We start from the raw sequence: 25468 nt of genomic DNA on the forward strand, positions 1-25468 counted from the left end.
AGACACTTTTAGATCTCCTATTAAAGCAAAAGGAAAGGCTCATTGCAATTAATAGCAGAAATGCTGACCTATTACAGTAGAGAGCCCTTGAACCACGATGCTAAAATAAACCAGCCACTTAGCAACCTTTTCCTGCAAACATTTTCATGAACTCAGCCATACACTCCTCCAGGATATATTTGCAGCTCTGCATTTTTGCCAGCTGACCCAAATCAGGGAGGAACAGTCTGGTAACCGACCTGAAACACTTCATCAGAAAGAAAAGCCGAATCAAGATGGCACAGACCGAGGCCAAAGTCTGGATGGCGTTTCCCACTAACCAAGCTGAATGACAGATTGCGTATTTTTACACGCCTTTCTCCAAGATACTCCGACCTGGAGTTCTAACACCAATTTCAACACGTGATTCCACAAAATCGATGGGCATCAATTATGTGCCAGAACCTACACGAGATGAGCTTGAAAAGATTACTAAAGAGAAGCTGCAGAGTTTGTGTCCGCCTGACACGCAGGCGTGGTCCAGGAGAGCCCCGTGCCCTCAGCCGGACAGTTCGGCTGTACCAACCCCCGCGCGGGCCAGAAGCAAAGAAAAACTATTCATGAGCACACTCGCCACAATGGAGAACACACCACACAACCGTTCCTGTAGTGACAGGTGGAAACTGTACTTATTATCAGGCAGACGGGGGCAGGTATCTGAGTGAAGGCCGGCACGCTTCCGCTGTGCTTCTTGTGCCGGGAGGGAAGTTCCCATCTGTTAGGAAACTTCATCCCCAGGCGGGGCTCAAGCCGCAGTTGTAACAGCATCAAAAGTAAGTTTCAGGGCTTCCCTGGTGGCACAGTGGTTGAGAGTCCGCCTGCCGATGCAGGGGACACGGGTTCGTGCCCCGGTCCGGGAAGATCCCACATGCCGCGGAGCGCCTGGGCCCGTGAGCCATGGCCGCTGAGCCTGCGCTTACGGAGCCTGTGCTCCGCAACGGGAGAGGCCACAACAGTGAGAGGCCCGCATACCGCAAAAAAAAAAAATAAGTTTCAGGCCCCGTGTCAGCCCCGGCCCGTGGTGACGCATCACGTGTGGATGTCCAGCGCCTCCATGCTGCCCGCTGCGGAGCCCCCTCCCCCGGCAGGGCCTGGGCTTGGGCCACCGGCTCCCTGGACCCTAACCTCGGCCGGGAGACGGGACTGCTCCAGAGGAAGACGGTACCCAAGTAAAAGCAAGGCCTCCCACCTCCCAGTCCTTCAAATCTCCTGTGAAAACCAGCTCTTTTCACCTTCTGTGGGGCGAGCATCTCACTCTCCCCATTCCTGCCTCGGGCGGGGCCCCTTCCCCCGGCCCCTCCCACCCACCACATGTCCTCGTAACCCCCGTCAGCCGCCTTGGCCTCTGCCCGCCCGGCTCGGCTCAGCTCAGCCGCCCCTCGGGGCTCCCCCCTCGCCTGCATCCCTGCTGGAGCCCCTGTGTCCACTTTTTATCACATGTATCCACGGACGGAATTTCCTTTCCTTCCCTCTTAATTCTAGCAAATGACTGCTGAGAAAAGCGCGAGGCGTGGAATCGCCTCCACAGAACTCACACCTCGACTCTCTGAGCTCACCTTGGAGTCCTCATTGTGCAGGGGTCCCGGTCACTCCTACGCAGGTCAGAGAGGCTGCCGACAGTCCCCTGGGCGGAACCCAGGGCTTCCAGCCGCACCTGACCTGGGCGCGGGGCCTCCCAAGCCGCTGTGTTCCTGAAGAACACCTCGGCATCCCTGGGTGTCTCTCTCCCATGTGCTGACCAGTGATGTGTTTGTTAGTTTCATGACTCGGGTCACCCAACTTTGACCCGTGCTGGGAAAGTGGATGTTTGGCCTTCCCTCCTTCCCGAGGAAATTATAAACTCAAAGACCAGGACACCACGCTACGCACAAGACCTAACTTCCTCAGAATGCAAGGGAAACGCAGCTGTGAAGTCCGTTTTCACGACGCCCCTGGCCCCGCCCCACCTCCCAGGCAGCCTCTCCCGGCTCTTCACGGAGAGGTTCCCGCCTCTGCCTTTTCCACCGCCTCTCAGGAAAGCCCTGCACACGGAGGTGACCCCCGGATCCATCCCGTCTCCTGCCAATAACCCGTGTCCCTAAGTGCAAGTCACCGTCGGGAGTGAGACCCAAAGTGGGCAGCAGGCTTAGCTGGAAGGTGACCAGAGCCTTGCTGTGGCCTCAGAAAACAATCAGGGAGGGCGGGACCCCCAGCTGGGTCACCGGGCTGCACGCAGCCCTTGGCTCTGCGGTTCCTGGCTAACTGGTTAGACAACACATGTGCACACACCCCTCAAAGGACCAACATCAGGGCTCCGTCTACACCCAGACGAGGAAGGAGTATTTTCTTAACCCTGACTCAGACTTTTCAAGAAGCTTCGCCCTCCTCGGCCAGCAAGTCACAGGGTTGTGGAGAGAAAGGCTTGCTTCCTTCCAATCCTCCCCCACCCGCTCCTCACTGGCCTGGTCAGGCTCCCAGGAACAAGGACGCTCCCTAATGAGAGTCCCACAGCTCTTCCTGGCCTCTTCCAGGAAGGGGTCCGGTCAGAGCCTCCACAGCCCGCTCACCCCCACCAAGGGGGCTGCCCTGAGGACACAGGTGCTGGGGAATCTCACACGTGGCCTAAGAGGCCACCAAGTAAAGCCCCGAGCGGCTCAACACACCGATGAGCAAGCAGCTGCCTTACCTCGTGCTGGTCTAGATCCCCAGACTCCCCAACACAAGCCCCGGCTGTTTAACACGCACAAACACGGGTAACGCTTCTGAAACGGGCCAACTCTCTCCCCACCCACGTGCTTCTCTCCACCAGAGAAAACCAGCACACGGGCTACTTACTTGAAGCTCTGGACTAATACTTTGTTTTTTTCCTTTTATCCATATGACTTACAACTGTGTTTCTCAAATGTATCCAGAATCACCTGGAGGGCTTGTTAAACTCGCTGCGGCCACCACCCCCCCCCGCCCCTCCCCCCACCATCCACTCGGCTCAGGAGGTCTGGGTGGGTTAAGCCTCCCCGGTGAATCTGAAGCAGGTGGCCAGTCACCCCCCCCAGTCAGCTGGAAGTGCTCTTGGAAGGCAATACAAGCTGGCCGAACTGCAAAAAGCATGTTCCTTCCTAAATGGTTAACCTGCCCTCTCTGTGTGCCACACTCTCATTAGAAAAAAAATCAAACACAATCTATTCTAAGGAGTAACCTGTAATTAGAAGCTAATGATTACACTGGAGAAGGAAACAAGGAGTGAGAACAATGGAGTCTGTGGATTAATAAGCAATACAACACGGAACTTTGTGCAGCCACATACTGATAAACAAGGACCTCAGACATGCCCTGATCTCTGAAGCTGAAGGAAATCCACTGGGTTGAAAGTCAAATCTGAGGTCTCACATCACTCAAAGGAGTAGAACCATTTGGCAAACAGCATACGATGTGACTTTGTTCTAGTATTTTTTTTCCGTGCACTCTACTTACAATTCTTGGGAAGAATTTTTTAAATTAATGAACTTTAAACATTAGATGGGTACATATACCTATCATTCATTTATTAAGTAAAAATCTTACCGAGGATTGAGAGCGAAGACACAGAGAGGGCTGACAGGAGCCCTTGTGGTCACGCTGCCTCAGTGCAGCGGAGATGAAGGAAAATAAATCAAGGTCAGGCGTGTCGGATGGAGACAAAGCACACGGCACAGGCGAGGTACCCAAGAGAAACCCCTGGGGAGGTCAGAGGAGATCCAGCCTGAACTGGGTGTTGAAGATGTAACCGTTTGCCAAGAGGTAAGCGAGGCAAATGGAGGGACAAGAGAACTACAGGAACACAGAGGTGTGACTTTTGGGGTCAGCTAGGATGGGGGTCACGAGGGGACACTGGCTGGAGGCCAATCAGGAGAGGCAGACAGGGGCCAGTTCATGCTTAAAAACTTGGACTTCCTCCTGAAGGCAGCAGGAATCCGTGTAAGGATTTTTCGCAGATATACTGAAATATAATTTGCTGAGAAAGAAAAGTGTGTGGAGGCAGAGGGAGGATCCTTCTGGAAGGTCGTTGCTCTGGGGTTGATGGGGAAGCTGACACGGCCCGAAAAGGGTGGTGCAGGTGGAGGGTCTGCATCCAGCGAGGTCTAAGGGCAGGGTGGACAGGCCAGCGACTAGCTGGATGACGGGGGAAAGCAAATGAGCGAATCTGGGATAACATCCATGTGTGCTGCGCATAGCTAAGAAGAAGGGGGTACCGGTCACCGAACTAGGACATGCAAGGGAGGGGCAACTACAGCTCGTGACTGCTGTTGGGGACATACCGGGTTCAAATTCTCACCCATCCTCTCCCAGGCTAGACTCTTCGCGGTGTGGACCTCCAAGGGGCCTGGGCGAGCTCAAGGGCAGGGCTCACGAGGCACGGGCAATGATGGAGCCTCACAGTTCACGAGAGGGAGGCGGGGGACCTCAGCACAAGGTAGGGCTCTGGGGAGCACCAGAGTAAGCCCCCCAGGAAATTGTTCCCCAGAGGGACCTTCACTACAGGGGGTGTCCCCAAGCACGCTGGCGCTGAACTGGGGCTGGACTAGGGGTGAGTGAAGCCGCCCTTGGAGGGAATCCCAATGAAACCGTGTAACTCAGAGTGGGACTTGAACCCATGGTGTTTTAACTGAGATCACACACCTGGTCTCAGGACTTAATGAAGCTCAGGTTCTTGACGTCTCAACACAGAGAGAATTCAGTGAGAGACAAAGTGATAGGGAAGAAGTGGATTCACTTAGAAACACACTCCACAGACAAGAGTGTGGGCCATCTCAGAGGCAAGAGCGGCACCAGGGCATAGGGTTGTCAGTTTTTATAGGGGTGGGTAATTTCATAGGCTAATGAGTGGAGGAGTATTCCAGCTATTTGGGGGGAGGGTGGCGATTTCCAGGAATTGGCCACCGCCTACTTTTTGACCTTTAGGGTCAGCCTTGGAACTGTCATGGCACCTGTGGGTTTATCATTTAGCTGATGTGTTACAATGAGCCTATACTGAGGCTCAAGGCCTAGTGGATGCTGACTAGTCCGCCATCTTGGACCTAGCTGGTTGTAACCAGTTTATGTCATGTCCTCGGGCTATGTTTTCTTTTAAAGCTTGTGCCCTGCCCCCTTCCCTCATATTCCACCACCATGGCACCAAGCTTGGTGCGGCAGCGTCCCCCTCCCCAGACAGGAACCCCGCAAGACCCCACTCACCTGAAAGCATCTCTCTGGGTTCCTGAGTTTACTCCTCTCCTGCCTGTAGCCTCCTTTCCCTGGAAGCTCTCCATTCCCGTCTTCTCCTCCGAAACCGACGGCTAGCAGCAAGTTCCCACGCCCACCCAAGTGCATCCAAGGCGGCGCGAGCGCGCTCTGCAGGGTCCTGGAGAACGTGGAGTCTCAGAGGACGGAAGAACTGTCTGAAGAAAAAATGGACTCTAACACCGCGCAATGATCTGAGAGTGAGAACAAGGCCTTCATCTTCGAAAAAGCAGGTGAAAACTTCGTGTCCTCGTGCAGTTGTCAAGGATTCTTATTAAATACGAGAAGAGAATGAAAGATTTGGGTTTCCTGAAAAAGAAACCAGCTGAAAGTTCTTCAGGTAATGAAACTAATGTTGAAATAGGATTTCTAATTCCACTCACTTGTGACCCAGACCCACACACACACACTCCGGCCCGCGGCCCGGCCGGGTACCTCGCACCTGCGCCGCCCCCGCGCGGCCCTACCGGAGGCCCGGCTGGGTCCACCTGGGCGCCCGACGCGGCCGCAAACCGGCGAGCATGCTCAGTCGGATCCTGACCCATTTCTGCGGCCGGGCCCGCGGCGGGGGTCGGGGCGCTCCCCCGCGAAGCTCGCCGGGGACAGGGAGAGAGGAGGAGAGCGGAGCTGCGTCACCCCGCCCCCGGCAGCGCTCCCGCCTGGCGACTACCGGCGACTACCGGCTCCCGGGCGCCGTGGGAAATCTGCAGTTCCGGGTTTTCGCCGCAGCCCGAGGGGGCGGGGAGGGGCGGGGTCGGCAGGGGCGGGGGCAGCCCGAGAAGGAGCTGGGGGCTGGCCTGGCACCAAGCAGTCCCGCAGTCTGGAAAAGGGCAGCTTGCACTGTGGGGCCGGGCCGCTCAACTTCTGCAGGCGCTTTAGAAAACCCGTCTTTCCTCACTGACAAAACACCACAGTGGTCACTAGAGAAAACTTAGAACCTCCAGATAGTCACAAAGGAGGAGAATAGAATCCCAAGCCCGCCGCTCAGAAGCCTCCGGTGGACGTCCCGCTCCTGAGGCTCCGCGCGCGGCGGGGGCGCTGCCGGCGCGGGCACCCCGGCCGCACGGGGGCCCTGCTCGGGGTAGGTCCAGGGTCACGGTCCCAGGGCGGGTCCCGAGCCCCACGTGCGGGAACCCGGGACCCACGCCGAGATGGCCGAGGCTGTAGCACGGCCGCGCGGGGCGGGCGCCCGCCGGTTACAGCTGGGCGCGGGGTCCAGTCGCGGGGCCGCGGGGACTGAGGAGCCGCCCCCCGGCCCTGGCCCCTCCCCCGCGGGCCGGCCCGCTGCCCCGCCCCGCCGCGCTGCCGAGAAGACCCGGCGACGACGCGCGCACTGGGCATGCTCCGCCCTGCCGCTCGGCCCCGCTGCGCTGCGGGTGGCTCCGCGCTCCCGCAGACCGCAGCCCGCGCCGCCGCCAGCGCTGGGGCAGAGGCGGCCGCCGAGAGGCTGCGGGCATCGGCGCGGCTCCCGGGATGGCCATGGCTAGGGTCGCGCGGCGGCCGCCGGGGTGGCGAGGCGGCGTCAGGTTAGCCGGGCGCCGGTGGGCGGGGGCGCGGGCGGCGGGGAGCCCAGCACCGCGTGTTGGCCGAGTCGCCGCCGCCGGCAACGTGGCCGCGCAACTTTGGGGCTCTCGGGCTGGGGGCCCGCGGTCGGGGCTGCGCGCCGGGAGGCGCCCGGGTCCCCGCGGCGGGCTCCTGGGTCGCAGGATGCTGCGGGATCCGGGAGCGGCGGGTCGGGAACACGGCGTCCCAGCCTTGTGCCATAGCCTTCCCACGGCTACAGGAGCGTGGTGTCCACAGCGCGCTGCCGAGGAGCCTCCCGGCCTCCGGGGAAAGGGGACGACAAGCCGCGGCGGGGCCTTCGCCGACTCCAGGTCGCCCGGGTCACCGGGCCTCAGTGTCCCCGGGACGGGGGGTGGCGGTGGTGCACTATCCCGGGTCCGGCAGGCCCTGAGCGCGGGCTGCGCGTCCTGGTGCCGCAGCGGTGCGGGATCTGTGCGCGCCGCCAGCCGCCGCCTCCACTGGAGCTCTCGGAGTTTGTCGCATTTGACTCCATAGGAAGTTGACATCGAATTGCTTCATGGCGTGGAGTAGGCAAACGTGTTTCATAGGCTTAAAAAACGGAGTAATTGCAGAGCCGATTTATTTTAAGCTCGACCATTAACCGGCCTTCCCCTCCAAAAAACTTGAGCTTGCAAGTTGCAAGATTTTTAAAGCAAACTAGCCAAAAAGAAAAAAAATGTATGCGGGTCCATTACCCGCTCACACTGTAGAAAATAATGTACTGTGGTTGAATGGTCATTGTTTTTAAGCATACTCGTTGCAGAAAGGTTGGGTTACTGTAGCCATCTATGTTGTGCGTTACTTTGGCTTTATGTTAAGAACTTGGAAGCGTAGCGTCGCAGAAGCACAATTTTTTTTGTAAAGTTTTCTCACTTTTGTTTCTAAAGGAAACACATTTTTTTCTCAGTTGCTACTATGCTGAACATAGTAAAATTGTTCAAGATGAAACACAAGATGCAAGAAAATTTATTTTCAGAAGGGATTAAGTTAGAGCAATGTAGTTCTACTGGGCGTTTAACTTTTATGGAAAATGAAATTTGTATGTCCCACCAACGGTTCTGTTGGTTCTTAAAACATTTAGTACCATTATTACCCTTAGGATTACTGGATTTTAGGAGCAACGCAAACAATCCTTTTCCTGGTGGGAACGAGTTCCACCTCTAACTAAAGCTCTAACTCTCAAGCCAGGTTCCATAAGTACCACTTAGTGGGTTCAGTTGTTTTACTTATTAAGGTTATTACAAAACATCTGGTTTGCGTTCTTCATAGACCTAGACTTTTGAGGTGCATTTGCTCTTCACTGGGTTGTGAATAGCTTTTAATGTTTGTTCTTTCGTGAGATGGCTCCAGCTCTCATTCCAGATGCTCCAGACCATTTCCCCAAGTGGGGTCTGTGTCGTGCTTGTAGGTGACCGAGATGTAATAACAGGAGTGAAGTGTCCAGACAGTAAGAGCGGCAACATGATGACTCTTTCTGCAAATTAGGCCTGCAGTCCTCCATTTTAGCCAGAGTTTGGTTGGTGGTGTTCACTGCCCTAAATGTTTTTCTTAATATATTTATAGAAGAATTTAGAAGTTTGAAAAAAGCCCGACACAAATACTGAGAAATTGTGCTTCCCTTTTCTATAAAAATGCATCCAGTTCAAAATCTGCCGTGTGTACTACACGTATGTACAGCTTATCCGTTACGGCAGGGCCCATGTTCTCAGGCTCCATTCCTCAGTGGGTGTTCGGACCGTCCACCCTCACCCTTGGCTTTTTGCTGACCTGGAGGAAGCAGCTAGGCCTGAGTTTCCGCTTTGTGAATGTGAAGTTTGATACAGATCCGTAGCCCCCCCACTTGTGGATCTGAAAATCCTACCTATTTTATCAGTGTTAGGAAAGGCAATGAAATTTAACAGAAGGCACATTTAAACACCACTCTTGGCTTTGGGAACTCCACATTCTGCTAACCTGAAACTAACAAAACCAACAGGAGTTAGGTTGAAAAGAGGTTTTATTACTGCTAATGAAGAAAAAATAGCAGAGTAGACTTTGTATTCAAATTCGGAAACAGGTGATAATCTCTCCTCTTTTGTACCTAACTGTTGGGTTCTTGCAGCTCAACTGCTGGGCACATAGATTTTACTTTTAATTCCGTGTCCTTAGGTTTCTATAGTGCATCGTCCTATTAGTCACATTGGATATTCGTGGCAAACTATTGCCTTTAAAAGTACAGCTTTGCCCATTCACGAGACCGAAATTTATTCAATTCCTTGTTTGCCTTGCAATTTAAAGATTTGAGGCCATTTAAACTTTGCTTAATTTGAACTTTTTGTTCTATGCAAGAACTTCCAGATACTGAAATGTCAAACAAATATGGTGGCAAAGTTGCTTTTAACCCCCAACAAAGTGCAGTCAGATTTGTTAGATGAGAATCATTTTCTTGGAATTCAGAAATAGTGCAAATAAGGTCACTTCCCTAATTCAGCACCTAACCAGGCATTTGGGATGTGGCTTGCCCTTTTCTAGCCAAGCCCAGGAGGACACTTGACAACACTTTGTGATCTGTGGCAAATCACTTTAAAGTCAGAAACAGCCTTAGATGCAAATGGTTGATTTTAAGTTTGCAGGAAGACCTCCCTGAAATCGTTAACGGATTAAGGGGCTTGGTTGATTATGTGATAAGAACCAGTTAAGAGCTGTCAGAACTAGTTTCTAAGTTATACTCAGAAGTCCTGTGTGTTTATTGGTCTTGCCTCTGCCTGAGGGCTTTACTCATTAAAATATTCATTTTTCTTCCCCACAATCTTTTATAGTTAGGCCCCTAAGGCTGCAAAAATGAGTAAGACGCAGTGATGCACAGTCTAGTCAGAGAGACAGGCTTGAGCACAAATAAACTGGAGTACAGAGTCAGTGCTGCCAGAGACGGGTCTTGGGTTGGAAGGGGAGGGGCCTCATGAAAATAGTGACATTTCCGTAGGATCTTAAGGAATGCCTAAGGAATTGGATAGGAGTCTTCTACCAGGGAAGTCCAGGCAGACCACCATGATGGTAGTTAGGGTAATGCCCCACCACCACCAAGGTGTCCACTTCGGGACTGTGCAGACGTGGTTAAATGGAGGATCTGGAGATGGAGAAGTTATTCTGGATTATCCAGTGGGCCCCATGTAATCGCAAGAGGGAAGCAGAGGTCAGTGTCAGATGCATGGGAGGAAGACTGGCTGGCCATTGCTAGCCTTGAAGATGAAGGGGCCAAGGAATGGGGGCAGCCTCTGGAAGCTGGTAAAGGCCAGGACACAGATGGCTGCCCCCCCCCCCCAGCTTCCAGAAGGAGCACAGGCCTGCCAGCTCCTTGATGAGCCCATCCTGACCCATGTGGAACTTCTCACCCACAGAACTGAAAGATAACCAATGTGTGTAAGTCAATAAACGACTTGGTGCCTTCGAAAGGAGCCATAGAAAGGTCATCCAGCCATAGACAAAGAACGGTTTGGTGTGATGGAGTCGGGCCGGGGCAAAGGAGTCTGGATTTCATCCTATTATAGATAAACGATGGGAAATCAACTGAAGATTTTTAAACAGGAGCATGTGATGGACAAACCGCTGCCAGTTTTCTCTTCCTGAAAAAGCAGTATACAGCTAAACCCCAGGTTTCACAGGGCAGTTCGACAAAGGGTGTGTAACTAGAGGTGGTCAGTGGCAGATGGGAGTCTGGAACCAGTGTGTCGTATAATTCAGTTCTCTCCGTTGATCTGAAATGACATTAGTACGCATGTGTGGAATTAAGAGCTTAAGAAGACTTGTGTTCACAGCTAGTAATGCAGGAAGGACATAGAAAGTAGAGCAGAAGGGCGAGTCACGTCTGGACTACTTTGTTTCTGTTCATTGCCCTCTTAACAGGCAGCTGCTCTGCTGCATACACACCCGTGCAGACCAGATGTGGGCAGGGACCTGGGGGAAAGTCAGGTTTAACATAGTTACCTTGAGAATGATGCCACGTCACCTGGGCCAGCTCTGACCAGTTGGTAGGAGCTGCTTGCCATGTCATGGGCTTGTACAGGCTCAGCTGGGAAATTCTGACAACCCGTCAGCAGTGTTTGCTGGGGGATGGGCAACAGCTACACTACCAGATGCCCTAACCTGTGGGTTTAAATATAAGAAATTCAGTCATTCCCTCCAAACATATTATTCAGTCTCTTTTATGTACAAGGGCTTAATAGTGTATAAAAACATATGGTCTGGTTGAATTGACATCTCTGTGTGTCTGGAAAACCTCATCTGAAGAAATCTTCTACCTTAGTGTTACAGGAGTGGCTCCAAGTTGAAACCGAACTATATGTAGAAAAATTGGTAAGGGACAACAGATTTTTCAGACAACATGGTGCAGGAAGCCCTGCGTTGGCAAAATCCGATCCTGGGAACAACAGTAAGACTTGATGAAAACTTATCTTAATGAAAATGAAACTGTGGATCTATATTGTTTAGCTTCCGTTTGCAGAACTTTGTAAGATTTTTACCCATACTTCCTTACATAGTGATGCAATAACTATTTTCCGCTGTACAGGACAAGGTCGGTGTAAACCGTTCTATCTATCTTGAATCTCCTCTCCCTTGGGCTCTGGGATACGGGCCCCTCGTCCTCTGAGGGTCTGTCCTCCCTGGGTTCTAACCTTAGTCTTCTCATTTTGTGGCCCACTGTGTTCCTTCTGGGTGATTTATTTTTCCTCATGACTGCATCAGTCACCCACACGCCGATGTCCCCATATCTGTACCTTCAGATAAGCCTCTCTTATTCATTCACTGATTCATTCAGCAAATATTGATAACCTGAGAGCTTATAACCTAGCGGAGGGATGGATGTGCACAAAGACGGTTACAGTGAAAATACGAAGTTCTGGGTGAAGGTTGGTGAGAAAAGGGGTGTCGGGGGCTACCTGGGCAGTCCTGGTTGGCTTTGAACTTGAAGGCTGAGTAGGGGTTTGCCAGATGTGTGAGAATACGGAAGGAAGCACGGTGCAGAGGTGCCAAGGGAGCTCCAGGGATGAGGTTACACAGGCAGGCGGGAGTCAGAGCATGAAGGATCACGTGTGTCCTGCCATGGACTTGAGATGTACGCTGGTGGCGGGATGAAGACCTGGAATACGTCTGAATCGGATCTCTCAGAGTCAGCCCACTTCAGCAGCCACTTGGTTTGTGGATTGCAGGCAGGCAGGACTCGAGGCAGGTCAGCCAGGACGGGGCCCATCAGAGTGACGTGGGAGAAAGAAAGAAGGGATTAATTCCCTGGTGGTTGTCCAGCTTCTGGACAGAAGCCTCTGGGGCTTGCCAATGAGACTGAGAGGAAGTCGCTGTGGGTGGACTTCCTAATTCTGGATTTAGAAGGTAACTCTTTGAGAAGCTGGGCTGAAGTTGTCTTTGTCATCAGTGGGAAAGAAGAAGCTTGCTGAGCAGATATTTAGGTATCATCCCAACCCTTTCCTTCCATTGAGGATTTGAGTTGGCTGAGGGCTCGAGGAAGACTGGAAGGGAAGAGATTGCTCCTTAAAAAAAAAAAAAAGAATCAGTGGATCGGAGTAGTTACCCATTGACAGCGCTGGAGGTGGCAGGCTGGATTCATTAAAGCAGTAGGTCTCCTAGACAAGACGGGATGTGCCTGTTCCCACGTCTGTACCTTTCTGTACCCTCTCAAAACTAGCGAGAGCTCTGTGATATTTGTGGCAGTGGGGACCATCCCAAGTTGGCCAGCTAACCCCTTTCTCCCCTGCAAAGGGGAGGGGGGTAGGTAGGTGTACAGCCACTGTGCTTTCTAAGGTGCAGAGCCCACTTTCTCTGGTCCTCTGCAGGAGAAGGTACTGGAGTTAAGACTGACCGCATTCGTGTTTGCCTCCCACCCAGTCCTTCCTTCTGGGTCTTCACACCCTGGGATGGCCCGTGGGGTGGCTTAAACTTCCAGCAGCCGTGGAGCTGGGCTTGCTTCTCAGATGCTGTTGTTAGTTTCATCTTGTAGATTTCTGCTGCGATGCTAAAGACCACACTGGGCTGCACTGCTCTGTCACTAGATGTGCTGGAGGGAAGGGTTTTGTCCTTCAGGGTTTGGACAGCCCTAGATGACTTGGTCTCTGAGTGAGTCTAGCTCTTGTTAGACTCCCCAAAGGTAACACGGCTTTCTCCATTTTAAAACACTTCTGAGGAACTTGAAATTAATTTCCAGAAAATATCTGAGCATTACCAGTCCTTTACCTGACTGGGGGCTGGGCATTTCTCCCTGTACATCGGACCCCAGGACCTATATTGGACTTGATTCCCTCCTGCCTTTGTAGGGCATCCATCCCTTCCTCCAGATTTTGGCTGTCTCCCCTCCTTCTTTCACTGGGGTAATGGATCTCTGTCGCAAAGTCCTCTTTGTCATTGCTCCTAAGACGCCCTGGAGGCCCTCTTATTAAGTAGAACTTCTGGAGGAGTGCCCTCATGTGCCAGCGTTCTTGAGATGAGCACACACAGCAGATCCACGGCCTGAGTCCTGCTGAAACATACTGTAGTGAAGGGTTTTGTTTTTAATTGGGAGGCCGTGCTTTATTTCCATCCCTACTTGCTAAACTAAGCCGTTACTCCTGCTGGGGAAACTGTCCTGTCTCCTTTACTCACCCTTCAAGACTTGGCCAGTCCCAGTGACCATTCTTTGACCTTTCCAGCTGGCCCTCATCTGAATTTCTGTGGTATTTACCCAGTAGTGCTCAATTAATGATGTATCATTTTGTATACAGGTTATCACCAAGATTGTAAGCACCTTTAGGGTAAAGACCTGGTCTTAAAAAGTTTTTTTAAGCCCCACAGCAGTTGGAACTGAAGTGATACTAGGGGCCTCTTAAATACTTGGAGTTCCCCTTCATTGGGATGACTGAGTCCTAATTGTTTTTATCACCCAGATGAATCTGACTGCCCCACTGAGAGATCGTTGAGAACACCCAGAGCGTGTGCCCAGCCTAGCAGGGCCTTCTCCCGTCAGAGCTGAGAGAAAAGCAAAGCTTCCTTCAGAGATGCTGCATGGAAACCACTGAAGCCACATTTCCAACTTCCTTCTGGTGTTTTTGTTAAGATGATTTTCCATAGTGCCACATTGAAACCCACTTAAATTGGGGGGAGGACTGACCTTAGGATATATGCATTAAACTCAGCTAGAAGATTATTCCGGTCCAACTGAATTTTGAAAAGTATTGCTCTATGCACAGAATTTTAAAATAATAATAATTCTTTAAATAATACATAATCACAGTATTTTTAAATTATCATTTTAAAATAACAGTTATGACAGTTTGGATGTTAGTGGCATTTAGCCAGTTTGCCGGGGCTGTGGTGTCCACTCCCAGGTCACCGTGGGCAGGCGAAAGGAGCCCTTTGGGTGGGCCCTTGGGTGATGTGGTCCTGGAGGGGCTTCCATGCACAGGTTGGCGGCTTGGCCTCTGCCTCTTCGGCTGTCATTGTAGACAGATCTGCATGGTCCTTCCCCACGTCATAGGCTCGTGGCAAGGCGAGGCCGAGTAACGTCCTCGGGTGTGTCTTGTAAACCATAAATGCTAGGTGAGTATAAGGGATGTTGCCTTCATGCTGTTAATAAGAATGAAATCAAGCAGAGTGTGAATTCAGAATCTCTTCTGACCTGTTTTTCCTGACATCCAGTTCTCAGAGAGTCTAGTAAGAACACTCGTGTGATTCGGAAACACGGTCGTACAATTACACTTTGTGAAAATGGGCTGGTAAAGGAGGGAGAAAGAAAAGGATTTTAACTACTCTCTGCAGTTACTGAGCATATTTTCTCAAATAGATGAGATTTTATCCTGATGAAAGAAGAAACCCTGGGTGATCCAGTTCCTCTGCAGTGACTCTGAGTGGCCTTCATCAGACACCAGCAAGACAAGGAATGAGGGATGGTTTTGACGCTGTGAAATATAAATTCCATTTCAGCAGCCATAGGAATGTACATTTCAGGTGTAGAAGAGAGTCACGTAAACCTCACTCACCTCGCAGGCCCGAGTCCTCCAACGGCGGATCCTGTGGCCCCCATGGTCCCCGCCCAGGTCCTGGGCCTCTGCTCCCAGGTCCACGTGGGAGCACCTGCCTCTCCTGCAAGGGAAGGATGTGCTGTGAAGACTGAGCTCTGGGGAAACCTTGGTTTATGTTTTAAAGTTAGGTTTGTGGTAAAGAATGGACACAGTTACCTAGAATTCCTAAAAAATGGGTGGAATTTGGAGGAAAGCAGGGCCAGTGTGGATGCCCAGTGAGTTAGTCAGCTGTTTAAAGGAAAGGACCCAGAGGGGTTTAAGCTCACCCAGTGGGTAGCCAGGTGCTTGCCCTGAGGGGGGCGGCAACCCACGTGACCACGAACCACCCTCGTCTGGGACAGAAGCCCAGCCCCCGGGAGAGGGAGGGGGGAGCACACCGACTCACATCACACAAGGGGGAGGGTGCTGACGAGGTGACATTTGAGAGTCAGAATGGGGGTGTGCAGGAGCCTTGCCGGCATCCCAGGGGCTCGGACCTGAGGAAGGAATGGCGCGGGCGGCTTGCCGCGAGCCTGGCGTCTTCCGGGGTTAGCGGAGCCCAGGTGGCTGGCAGGGAGCAAGAGGGGCAAAAAGGTCAGAAATTGAGGCTGGGAGGCAGCCAGTGAGCAGATATTGTAGTGGCCATGGGAAGGCCCTCTGGCTTTATTTTTTTCTTTTTATAAATTTATTTACTTATTTTTGGCTGCGTTGGGTTTTTGTTGCCATGCGCGGGCTTTCTCTAGTTGCGGCGAGCGGGGGCTACTCTTCGCTGTGGTGCGCAGGCTTCTCATTGCGGTGGCGTCTCTTGTTGCAGAGCACGGGCTCTAGGCGTGCGGGCTTCAGTAGTTGTGGCATGTGGGCTCAGTAGTTGTGGCTCACAGGCTCTAGAGTGCAGGCTCAGTAGGTGTGGCGCACAGGCTTAGCTGCTCCGCGGTGTGTGGAATCTTCCCCGACCAGGGCTGGAACCCGTGTCCCCTGCGTTGGCCGGCGGATTCTTAACCACTGCGCCACCAGGGAAGCCCCGGCCCTCTGGCTTTTACCCTTCAGTGAGGAGCCCTGGGAAATGTGCATTGCGCTAACTGAAGAGTGTTCCTGGTGTGTTTTCCTTGAGGCCTCCCCATGCACAGGCCACTACAAGACATTTACAGAAGTACGCAGCGAACGCCTGGTGCCCAGGATGGCGGCAGGTATTTGAGCACCAACCGCACCTTTCTGTAGTTCACATAGAACTTACAGAGAAATTGTCCGGTCACAGCATCGCCAGGATGACAGTGATACCCCCAGGTTGCAAGAGCAGTTGCAGGGCCTCTCTGTCAAGCATTAGCAAGCGAAATGGAGCTGGCGGGGCCCGGGCAGGGGCACAGCAGGGGCTAACTCCGTGGTGGGCCTTGGTCTGAAGAGGGGGCGCTGGGTGGTGTGGCCACGGCACCTGGGTCCTCACCGCCGTCCACGCGAGCAGTGAGGCTCTGTGGTGGCGCTGGGCTCGCCAGGGGTGGGGCTGAGGGAGAGCCCTGACCCTGCTGCGGGAGGAGGGTCCCTCCCCGCAGCCCCCAGCCACCCCATCCCGCCTGCGCATACAGGCGCCGCTAGGGACCCGAGCTGCTTCCCCTCTGTGTTGAGGTGAGGCATCTGGAGGGTGTGGATGGACGTCTAAAGGCTTCAGGAGCTGGCGCCCTGTTGTACAGGATGGTGGGAACACTCAGGAAGGTGCATCCCCGGCAAAGGACAAGTCCCCACGTGCTGTGTGGTACCCAGGCCACTTCCTGGCCATCCACCAAGTCCTGGACAGCTGGCAACCTGGTGCTCTGCCCTGACTGTTCCCTGCAGGGGGACCTTGGTCTGGACACAGACACCTCCCTGTTCCTTCCCTCCACAGCTCAGCCACACCCCTGCTCGTTGCGGTACAGGATGGTGGATTTGGAGGAGAAGTAATCAGTCATCCCTTAGGGATGGCTTCTGTGGAAAAGGGCCCCCCTCAGTGCACACAGTGCCTCACCCTTGGCAGTTGGGAGGTGGTCTGTGTACAGGCAGGTGGGGTTGAGAAAGGGGCTTTCACTGCCACGGCCTTAAGTGTTTACGGCGTGTGCCAGAATCCGCGAGAAAATCTAAACTTGCAATCGCGTCGGGCCTAAACATCATATTTAGGAAGCAGGTTAAGAATATTGGTCTCTGATTTTGGCAGCTGGGGTTGGGGGGGCGGATTGCCCCTCTGTCCATGCAGAACGCTGGCCTTGCGGGCAGGCAGCCGGGGGTCAGCGTGTCCATCCAACATCGCCCCAAGACGTCGAATCCTCTGGCCACTTTTCCAGGCCGGCCTGTTGATGCGTCCAGGCTCCCATACGCCCACCAGCTCCTGTCTGGCTTCGCTCTGGACAGAGGAGCTTATGCATGAAATACATCAAGAGCGTCTCGGGAAACGGGCTTGCAATGAAATTAAAACAAGAATAGAAGGTTGGCTGAAGTTGTGCTGTAGGTTAGCCCGTAAGAGAAATTAACTGCACTAGGGTGAAAATATGTATCTCCCTATATACACGTTCCAAAGAGTAGGGAGGATGTTTGGAAAGGACAGTCTTTTTAAGTGGTGTTGGAAGATGCTGGACAACATCTCTAGTGGTAGAGGCAGGCAGAGAAAGACAAGCAGCTCCAGGTGCTTCTGGACCAGCTTTAGGGCCCGTATAGGATCTGATCATCAGAGTTTCAAAGGTAAGAGAAAAGTGCCAACACAGCATCCTCACCTTTTATCTGCATCGTGATGTGTTTCAGGAACAGGTTTGGTAGCACAAAGGCACCGTCCACCAGTGTATGTGTCCCATCTGTATTCAGTTCCCAGGTTTGGCTTACTCCTTGGACCGTCAGATTCCTGAGGAAGTATCTCTCTGATCAATTAAGAATTTACATTAATTGGGCCCAAAAGTGTTTTAGCCTATTCATTTAGAATGACAATTAGAAGACGTTAACTACACCCTAAAACATCAATAAGCTCTTCTAAAAGATACGCTTGTGATTAGAATAGTCCTCTGTGCCTGTCTCAACTGCTAGAAAAACGAAAAATCGCCTTTACGGAATGAGAGGTTTTAACGTGATATCAGGCCTGACATGGGCGTGACGTTGTATCCTGGTTTGAAGCCAATAAATTGTGTGACCTTAGGCCAGTTGCTTACCTTCTTTGGTCTCCCTTTCTCATCTTGTGTAAAAAAAAAAACGCCTTTGAGAAGAGATACCCAGGTTCTTCCAGATCTACTCCTCTTGTTCTGTGAACAAACCCATGTGATGGGACCATTTTTATCTCACCTGACAATAGTCATTGTCTGTAGAGGGAAGCCTTTAATACTCTTCTTTTTCTCTTTCTCCTTTTCTAACCATTATATTTATGAGAGCTTTATCTTACATGATTCTTACTTTTAACCAGAAAAACGTACCCTGTGGAAAAACTGTTGAAGCTCTAAGAAGGGTTTCTTCACACGATGCACCCATAGAAAATAACCTATTACTCAGATGGCATCTCTGGGCCTGTCATTCATTGTTAGGTCTGAAAAACAGTGATCTAAAACAGATCGGTTTTTGAAAAGTAGGTGCCTTTTGTATATCGGAAAAATAGAGGCCTGAACATCAGTGTAGTTGGTAAAGTAGGAATGAGACCTTTTGTTCTCGCTCCTTCTGAATTGTGCAGTGAGCTTGCCGACCTTGTCTGGAGGTCACTCCCCCCGTTACCTGTGGGCGCGCCCCATCCTTGGTGTTACAGGCCCCCCCTTGTTATCCGGGCGCTCTGCCTTTCCAGCCCCCCGCCTTATGCACGTCACCAGTGATGCCTAATGCACACCTTTCCGCGAGTGTGTTGGGTCCTCTCTAATCACCATTTCCTCTTATATGGTCAGCTTCTGGCCCCGGCCCCCTTGGTGGACTCCTTTGTAATTAAACCGCTGGGTCACTTCTTGGAAGAAAGGTCTTCCTGGGCCCTCTGCCGCTTGGGTCTCCTGTCCTGTACCACGTGGATCCTTGACCCCTCTCTGATGGGGCAGTTGCCACACTGTCCTGTAATTATTGATTGACTTTGTCCTCCTCCTTGACTCTTGGGTGACAGGGGTGAGGACCGTGTCTTCCCTGGGTGTTCCACACCCCGGCAGTGTGCCTCGCACAGGGAATCTTCTCAGTTAAAGTGTAGTGGTTTGGATTGGTGCTCGGTGCTTCTGAACGTCACCTAAACAGGATGCTCTTCATGCTTTCATGTAACTATCACCATCTGAGTCAAGAGTTACCTTTGTGTGGTTAGAGACATCAGGAGTCCCTGCCCAGACAGATTCTAGGACACATGTCGGGAAGAAAGAAGGCCCAGATGAACCTCTTTCTGTAGCGCGACTTTGGACATTGAGATAGAACTTAGCTGATTTAGAGCTTAAATGATGTGATGCTGGGCTACAGTCACCGTGGCAGGAACGTGCTTCTTCCACAAAGCTCTTCATCTTTGACTTTGGATTCCCGTAGCCCATGTTCAGACATCACCTTAACTACCTAAAAACTCAAGTTAGGGGAGAAAGAATGGCCTGGTAGAATTTTGTCATTTTTCTTTAACATTGCCAAAGAAAATCTTTTTTAAACCATGTTTGTAAAACAGGTTAGCATAGGTAGTTTTCATTGATTATGATGCATGGGAAAGGAAGTTGCAGAAAGATATCTGTAACTAGGGTGGCCGCAGCTGGCTACCCCTTTTGAACGTTAGCATCTACGATGTAATGAGCACATCAGGCCCTGTCCATTCAACCGGAAGTTGAGATTTCCCACCTCGCCTGATGAGTAGGGACCTATCAAGATTGTGTCTTATCTAAAAGGTGGCGCCTGTGCCCGTCACATCATTTACGCACAAATGAAAAATGGTGATAACTCTTCATAGATTTTGTGACAAAACCCCATTCTGTGAAGTATAAAATTATTCATCACAGTTGATGGGGAAATGCCAGCACGAATACTGCCAAGAAAAAACAATCCTGTACGTTCATGTAGTTCAAAACACCCTGAAACAAGAGGCCCTTTTCCTTCCAACTCCAGAAATTCATGGTCAGTAGTCATGTTTTATTATAGGTGCAGAGATAGCAAATAAGCCTCCACAAAGCATTTTATTAAAATGCTTTTAGATAAGATGCAATTGTTGGAAAGTAAGAAAGGGGTCAAGTTAAAGAAAGGACATTTGATGCTTGCTAAGCGTTTTCTCTTTTGTTTCATTCGTTTAAAAAAAAAAAAAAAAAAGTCAAGTATTCTGTGAACGTTTTCCCAAAGGCCCTGAGCAAACATGTGAACCTTAACAATTTGTCCATTGTGGCTGTCTCTAAACCCCGGTTTGGGAATCTGTGGCCTTCGTTGTTGTATTTTGAAGGACTGCGTTTTAAGCCGCCGGATTACAGTCCTCGTGGTTAATTCTACAGTGGCTGAAATGTCTTTCCCAGCGTGACAGTCTTATCAACTGAACTTGTCACGATGCTGTCTGCAGAGTCCGACAGGCTGAACAAAGTACGTTTGTAGAACATTTCCCCAGCGTTCAGAGGGACGCGATGTCTTTATGTTCTTCTTGTACCTCCCTCCTCTTGAGCAGGTGCCGGTGGATCCCACCCCAGCGTGGCCACAGGGCAGGTATGGGAGGGAAGCAGGACCGTGGGCGGCCGAGATGGAGGAAACTCTGCAGAACTGCGCCGAGTTCCTGCCCTCCACGCGTTCTCCTTGTTACTGAGCGGATGTTTCCCCAGCACGGAACTGGGAAAAGGCAAGGGCCTGGGTGGGAGGGGTGTCAGGAGGCTGGCACAAGCTGCATCTGCCTCGGGATCGGCGGTGGGACTCCTGGAGGTGGGGAGGGGAGCCGGGCTGGGCCTGGATGCGGCCAACAGCCACTCCCAGTCTCCCAGCACCTGCACAGCGCATTGAATTTACCTGTCTCTCTCCACAAGGGATTGTAAGCGGACACGGCCTGTGGCTTGTTGGGTTCCTAGCGCTCCCGACGCCCCCTGCCGCCCCCAAGCGCCTGGCGGTGTGCCCAACACATAATAAATACTTTTTTGAGAATCTGAACTGAAAGGGCATGGCGTGAGACACGGTGAATTCTTACCAAAGCCTGTTAATTCGTTAGTGCGCCTTTTCAAAAATGAGCGTTCACAGAGAGTTTTAGAGTACAAACGCTTGGCTTCCAAACAGCGCATAGGTGACGTGTTCTGCTTTCGAAGCTCCCCAGTGACTTTTCAGATGGAAAAGGAGGGGAGGGATGAGTCAGCTCTCCAACGTGCCCGCAGCAGAGGGGAAGCCTCTCCCCTCACCTGGTCAGGCCTCTAAGCGAGCTAGTGCCGTTTCAGAGCAGTCTCTGTGTGTCCAGCCCAGAACACCCACTGACGTGATTAAAAGATGACAGCACAGCCGTCTCCCCTTCCCTTTGTCCTGGCTGGCACCGTGTGTTGGAAAGTAGAAACCATGTGGCCAGCCTTTGTTTGAAAGCAGCTCTGATTTACACACCTTAAAACCCATTGTGATCTCCCATTTGCTGCATTCTCCCTAGTTGTGGGAAAAAAGGTCACAGCGTATTTACTGCACATATTTATGAGAACCTGTCTCGCTCACCGACTTGTTTCTGATCCTCCCTGAGGTCCTTGGTCGGGAGTCTGCCCCGGCCTCATGCCAGGGAGTGAGTGTCCCCAGGTGCTCGCTGCCCACAGAGCTCATGCTTCTCAGACCTGAGTCCCACCAAAGGAACCAGTGCCAGAAACCATTTGTCATGACTTCTGGTGGTGGGATGGTAGTCATAATGTATTCAGCAAAACCAAAAACAAGGTGTGATAACAACCTGAAATAAGAATAAACTCGAGAAGTGTAGTTTCAGTAAAGGACGCTTTATATGCTGTATTAGTAATTTTTATTTTTCAAGCTGAGCAATGCATGCTTGATGTATATTTGATCATGAATCCTTGTTAACAGTCCTTACGTGGTAAGTCCTGGGCCGGAAACACCCAGGCCATCGGGGTGGTTGGATCCGGGTGGGATCCCAGTCGCTCTCAAACCTGAGGCCGTGCTCTTAAGCGTTCTGTATGGCGCAGGTCAGCTTTCCTGCTAAAAGGAAACCACAAGATGAGCCCAAGTATAGAAAACCATTGACAGAGCCACGGCAGGGTGTCTGTCATGCTCCTCGGCCCTACAATTCCTACTGGGAAGTCGTGTGTGGGCCGCCTTGGGCAGGAAGGCACCCGGCCCCGTGGGGTGTATGTGTGGAAGGCTGTAGGTCTAAGAAAACCCGTGTCTTTCCGACTGAAGAAGTCTGTGGTCTGAGGCTGCTTTATCACCCCTGGTACTTCTTCAGTGTTACTGGCCACACGATTGAAGTGATAATTTCTGCTTTTGCAGACAGATTCATTCGTTCAGCAATCCGTTGGGCATGTAAAGTGTCAGGGACAATTTCAGACTCTGTAGATACCAAGAAAGTTGAGGCAGACAGTACGGTCAGGATGACATCGGACTCAGGGCAGGCACTGGCACTAGTGGAACAGCAGGAAGAGTTTAGTGATAGAGTCACTGTGTTTGAGACCCAGTCCGCTGAGAGAGGATGGTCTTTTCTACAGGTGGTGCAGAAATGGCTGGATGTCCGTGTGGGGAGATCCCTCCCTCACGCCGTACACAGAAGTAACTGGAATGGGTCCGTGGCAAAACTAAAACTGGGAAGGGACACAAGGGAACTTTTGGTCGTGATGGAAACATTCTATATCTTGTTTATCGTGGTGGTTATGGGAGTGTATAAATCTGTCAAAGCCTATTAAAATGCACACGTAAAATGGGCACTTTTTTAATTTGTAAATTATGCCACAGTAAAGTTGATCTTAAGAAAGACAAATCATATCCTGTCCCTTCCCTGCTTAACATTTTTCAATGAACGTCAGCTAAAATCCAGATTCCTTACTCTGTCCTCCAAAGCCCTAGGTGATCTGGGCCCGTCTCGTAGTGCCCCGTTTCCTTTGGTTGTCAGCTCTTCCTGGAATGCTCTTCTCTGGGGTCTAGGCATGGTTGATTCCCAAAGAGCCCTCAGCTCTGGGGCCACCTCCTCAGTGAAGTTCTCCTGGATTGCCAGCTGTCACGGAGGACCTGGCTGGGGCTGGCGACCGTCCTCTTATTCTTGTGGTCACGTCATGGGTGTAGGATGCCCACCCAGTCCTGCTCCGGTCTCCAAGGAGTAGGAGCTGGGACGGCAAGCGATGGGTGGATCGCGGCTGGGCGCTGGCAGAGGGATTGTGGCGGGAGAGTGAGAGCTGAGGGTGCAGGGGGTGCAGTCCGTGTGCCCGGGTGTGGGCAGGGGGCGGAAAGGAAGTGAGCCAGCTGGGTGAGAGGGAGGACCTGAGGAGAGTAGGACGGCCAGGAAGCCCAGTGAGGGGACTGAGAAGGTGGGGTGCAGGGAAAGACGGATATTGAGAACTTCAGAATGAACTGGAACTTCAGAATTTAGAATTTGGAGAGAAGAAGGGTCCTGGGTGTGGCCGTGTGATTAGTGGATGAAATGGAGAGTAGAGGTGTAGGTGAAGGTTAGATCCTTGGGTGAAGAAGTGCAGCCACCCCTCATGTCACCCCCTGCATCCAGGGAGGCAGGTGAAGATGGAAAGCAAGGCATTCAGCGAGGGATGAGGGCGGGTGGTGCGGGTCGCCCGGAAGCTCCAGGAGCCGGGGCAGTTGCCTGAAAGGGGAAGGGGGTGTCCTGGTGGGGGTGAGGGGGACACCGCCCTGGTTCTGGGGGGCCCTTCCGATGTGGCAGAGCCCAGGTGCTCACTGCAGGAGCTGGAATTCATTTCGGCCAGCAGAGAGGTTAGGAGGGCCCAGGTGCACCACCGGTGTCCACGACGGGGACAGGTGAGGGATGGGAGGAGGCCTCGAGGTGCGGGATGAAAGAAGCAGGGGTCAGCTTTTTTTTTTTTTTTTTTTTTTGCGGTACGCGGGCCTCTCACTGTTGTGGCCTCTCTCGTTGTGGAGCACAGGCTCCGGACACACAGGCTCAGCGGCCATGGCTCACGGGCCCAGCCGCTCCGCGGCACATGGGATCTTCCCAGACCGGGGCACGAACCCGTGTCCCCTGCATCGGCAGGCGGACTCTCAACCACTGCGCCACCAGGGAAGCCCGGAGTCAGGTTTTGAGCCCCAGGAAGTCGTGTGGTACAAAGTTAACATGTTCCTGCTAAGAGTCATATGTTTCAGTAGCAAAAATAACAGACGTGTATCATCACGATTTCCATGAATATTTGGAACATCTTCTGAATTTGTGTGCTATTTAAAAATTACACAGATGTGTACTTTAGCTGGGTTTCTAACATTTTATAAATAATCCTTTTAAAGTATGGGCGCTAACATTTCCGTGGTTTTTTTTTGTTTGTTTTCTTTACAGAGGTTCTTAATCCAGAGCCAACTCCATGGACCCAGGCCGGGTTTGGCCCTTGGCCTGCTGTGAGCAGGGTGTTGTCTGCTAGAAGACTCCCCTGGCTCACCTGCTCTGGTGCCTTGCAGAGCAAGCGAAGAGGATGGACGGAGTGACGCGCCCTCTGCCTGTGTGCCTGCTGCCTTCTGCGTCCTTGTTAATCCTAGTGTCCACTCTGGCGACTGCTAAGAGTGTGGCCAACAGCACTTTAAATGGTACTGACACGGTCGTGGGCTCAGTGCCCGTGGTCATTGCCAGAACCGACCATATCATCGTCAAGGAAGGGAACAGTGCCTTGATCAACTGTAGCGTGTATGGCCTCCCTGAGCCCCAGCTCAAGTGGTATAACTCCGTGGGCAAGCTGCTGCATGAGGACAGCAAGGACCGAGGGGCAGGTAGGCTGTTCAGTCGTGTCCCGTGTCAGAAACTACGGGGAGGGACTTGGGGGCCGGCACCCTCAGTGTCCGTTGTTCTTATGCAGATCGTTTCAACATCTCCTTTTGTCTTATTCTTCTAAGGCAAGAGAGAGATATCCAAGAAGTAGATATCCTTAAGGGTTCAAAGCAGTAATGAATTCATTCTTCCACTCTTGACTCAGAAGACAAAACGCAAACAGCTTCTCCCCTCTAATGAAAGTATCACAGTAACGAAAATATTGTATGTATTGTTTGAGTCTTTTAAAAGGCCTCTTGGAATGTTGCAGTATAACGCGTACAGGATGTTGTAGGGGTGGATGTAAAGTGGATTTTCCTTAAGTATATGTTCTGTGTATATGGGAGTTTTAATTTGTCTCAAGGAACATAGCAGTTGTCTATCATTAAAGGTCAGTTTAATTCGTGCACTGTGGGTTTAAAGGTCACATCTTTTGAGAGCAGTCTCTGTGCAGCTTCTCACCAGCAGCCAGAGATCATGTGTGCTCCCGGGGACCCGGCTGAAGTTTCTAGACTGTTGGCCAGGGGGGAGAAATAACCCGTGGCATAGGGGCAGTGCTTGGCTTCTCGTGAATGAGTTTCTGGCCAAAAGGTGCACGTCCCCTTCCCACGTACCAGATCACTTCAGGAAGGACTGTGGCCGGAGCGGGGCACTGTGGGCCCTCAGGAGTCTACGTGCTTCCTATCTCAGGTGTGAGAACCAAGCCTGATTGATTGACCTGAAGGCCCGGGATGTACTTTCTGAGCCTCTCCAGTAATGA

General features: G+C 51.9%; 1 protein-coding gene and 1 long non-coding RNA gene across 10 annotated transcripts in view; one reads left to right on the forward strand and one right to left on the reverse strand.

Moving 5' to 3' along the window:
• Positions 1 to 5931, reverse strand: part of LOC138842731 (uncharacterized) — a 554863-nt gene extending 548932 nt beyond the window's left edge. For all 4 annotated transcript variants that reach the window (XR_011377559.1, XR_011377558.1, XR_011377557.1 and 1 more), the window contains exon 1: positions 5230 to 5931. This is a non-coding gene — a long non-coding RNA (uncharacterized lncRNA). The remainder of the gene's footprint in view (positions 1 to 5229) is intronic.
• The window catches only part of MFAP3L (microfibril associated protein 3 like), a 71301-nt gene continuing 49498 nt past the window's right edge, over positions 3666 to 25468 (forward strand). For 3 of the 6 annotated variants that reach the window (XM_060301357.1, XM_030845238.2, XM_030845236.2), the window contains exons 1-2: positions 6663 to 6800; positions 24247 to 24671. In XM_060301357.1, coding sequence (XP_060157340.1) covers positions 24380 to 24671 — 292 coding nt within the window. In that variant the 5' untranslated portion in view covers positions 6663 to 6800; positions 24247 to 24379. Of the gene's footprint in view, positions 3796 to 4344; positions 4469 to 5278; positions 5615 to 6105; positions 6356 to 6662; positions 6801 to 24246; positions 24672 to 25468 lie in introns of those variants that run through there. The other 3 variants (XM_060301355.1, XM_060301356.1, XM_030845237.2) reach the window with 3 other exon arrangements.

Source organism: Globicephala melas, chromosome 6 (genome assembly GCF_963455315.2).
Source record: "Globicephala melas chromosome 6, mGloMel1.2, whole genome shotgun sequence".
Classification (NCBI taxonomy): Eukaryota; Metazoa; Chordata; class Mammalia; order Artiodactyla; family Delphinidae; genus Globicephala; species Globicephala melas.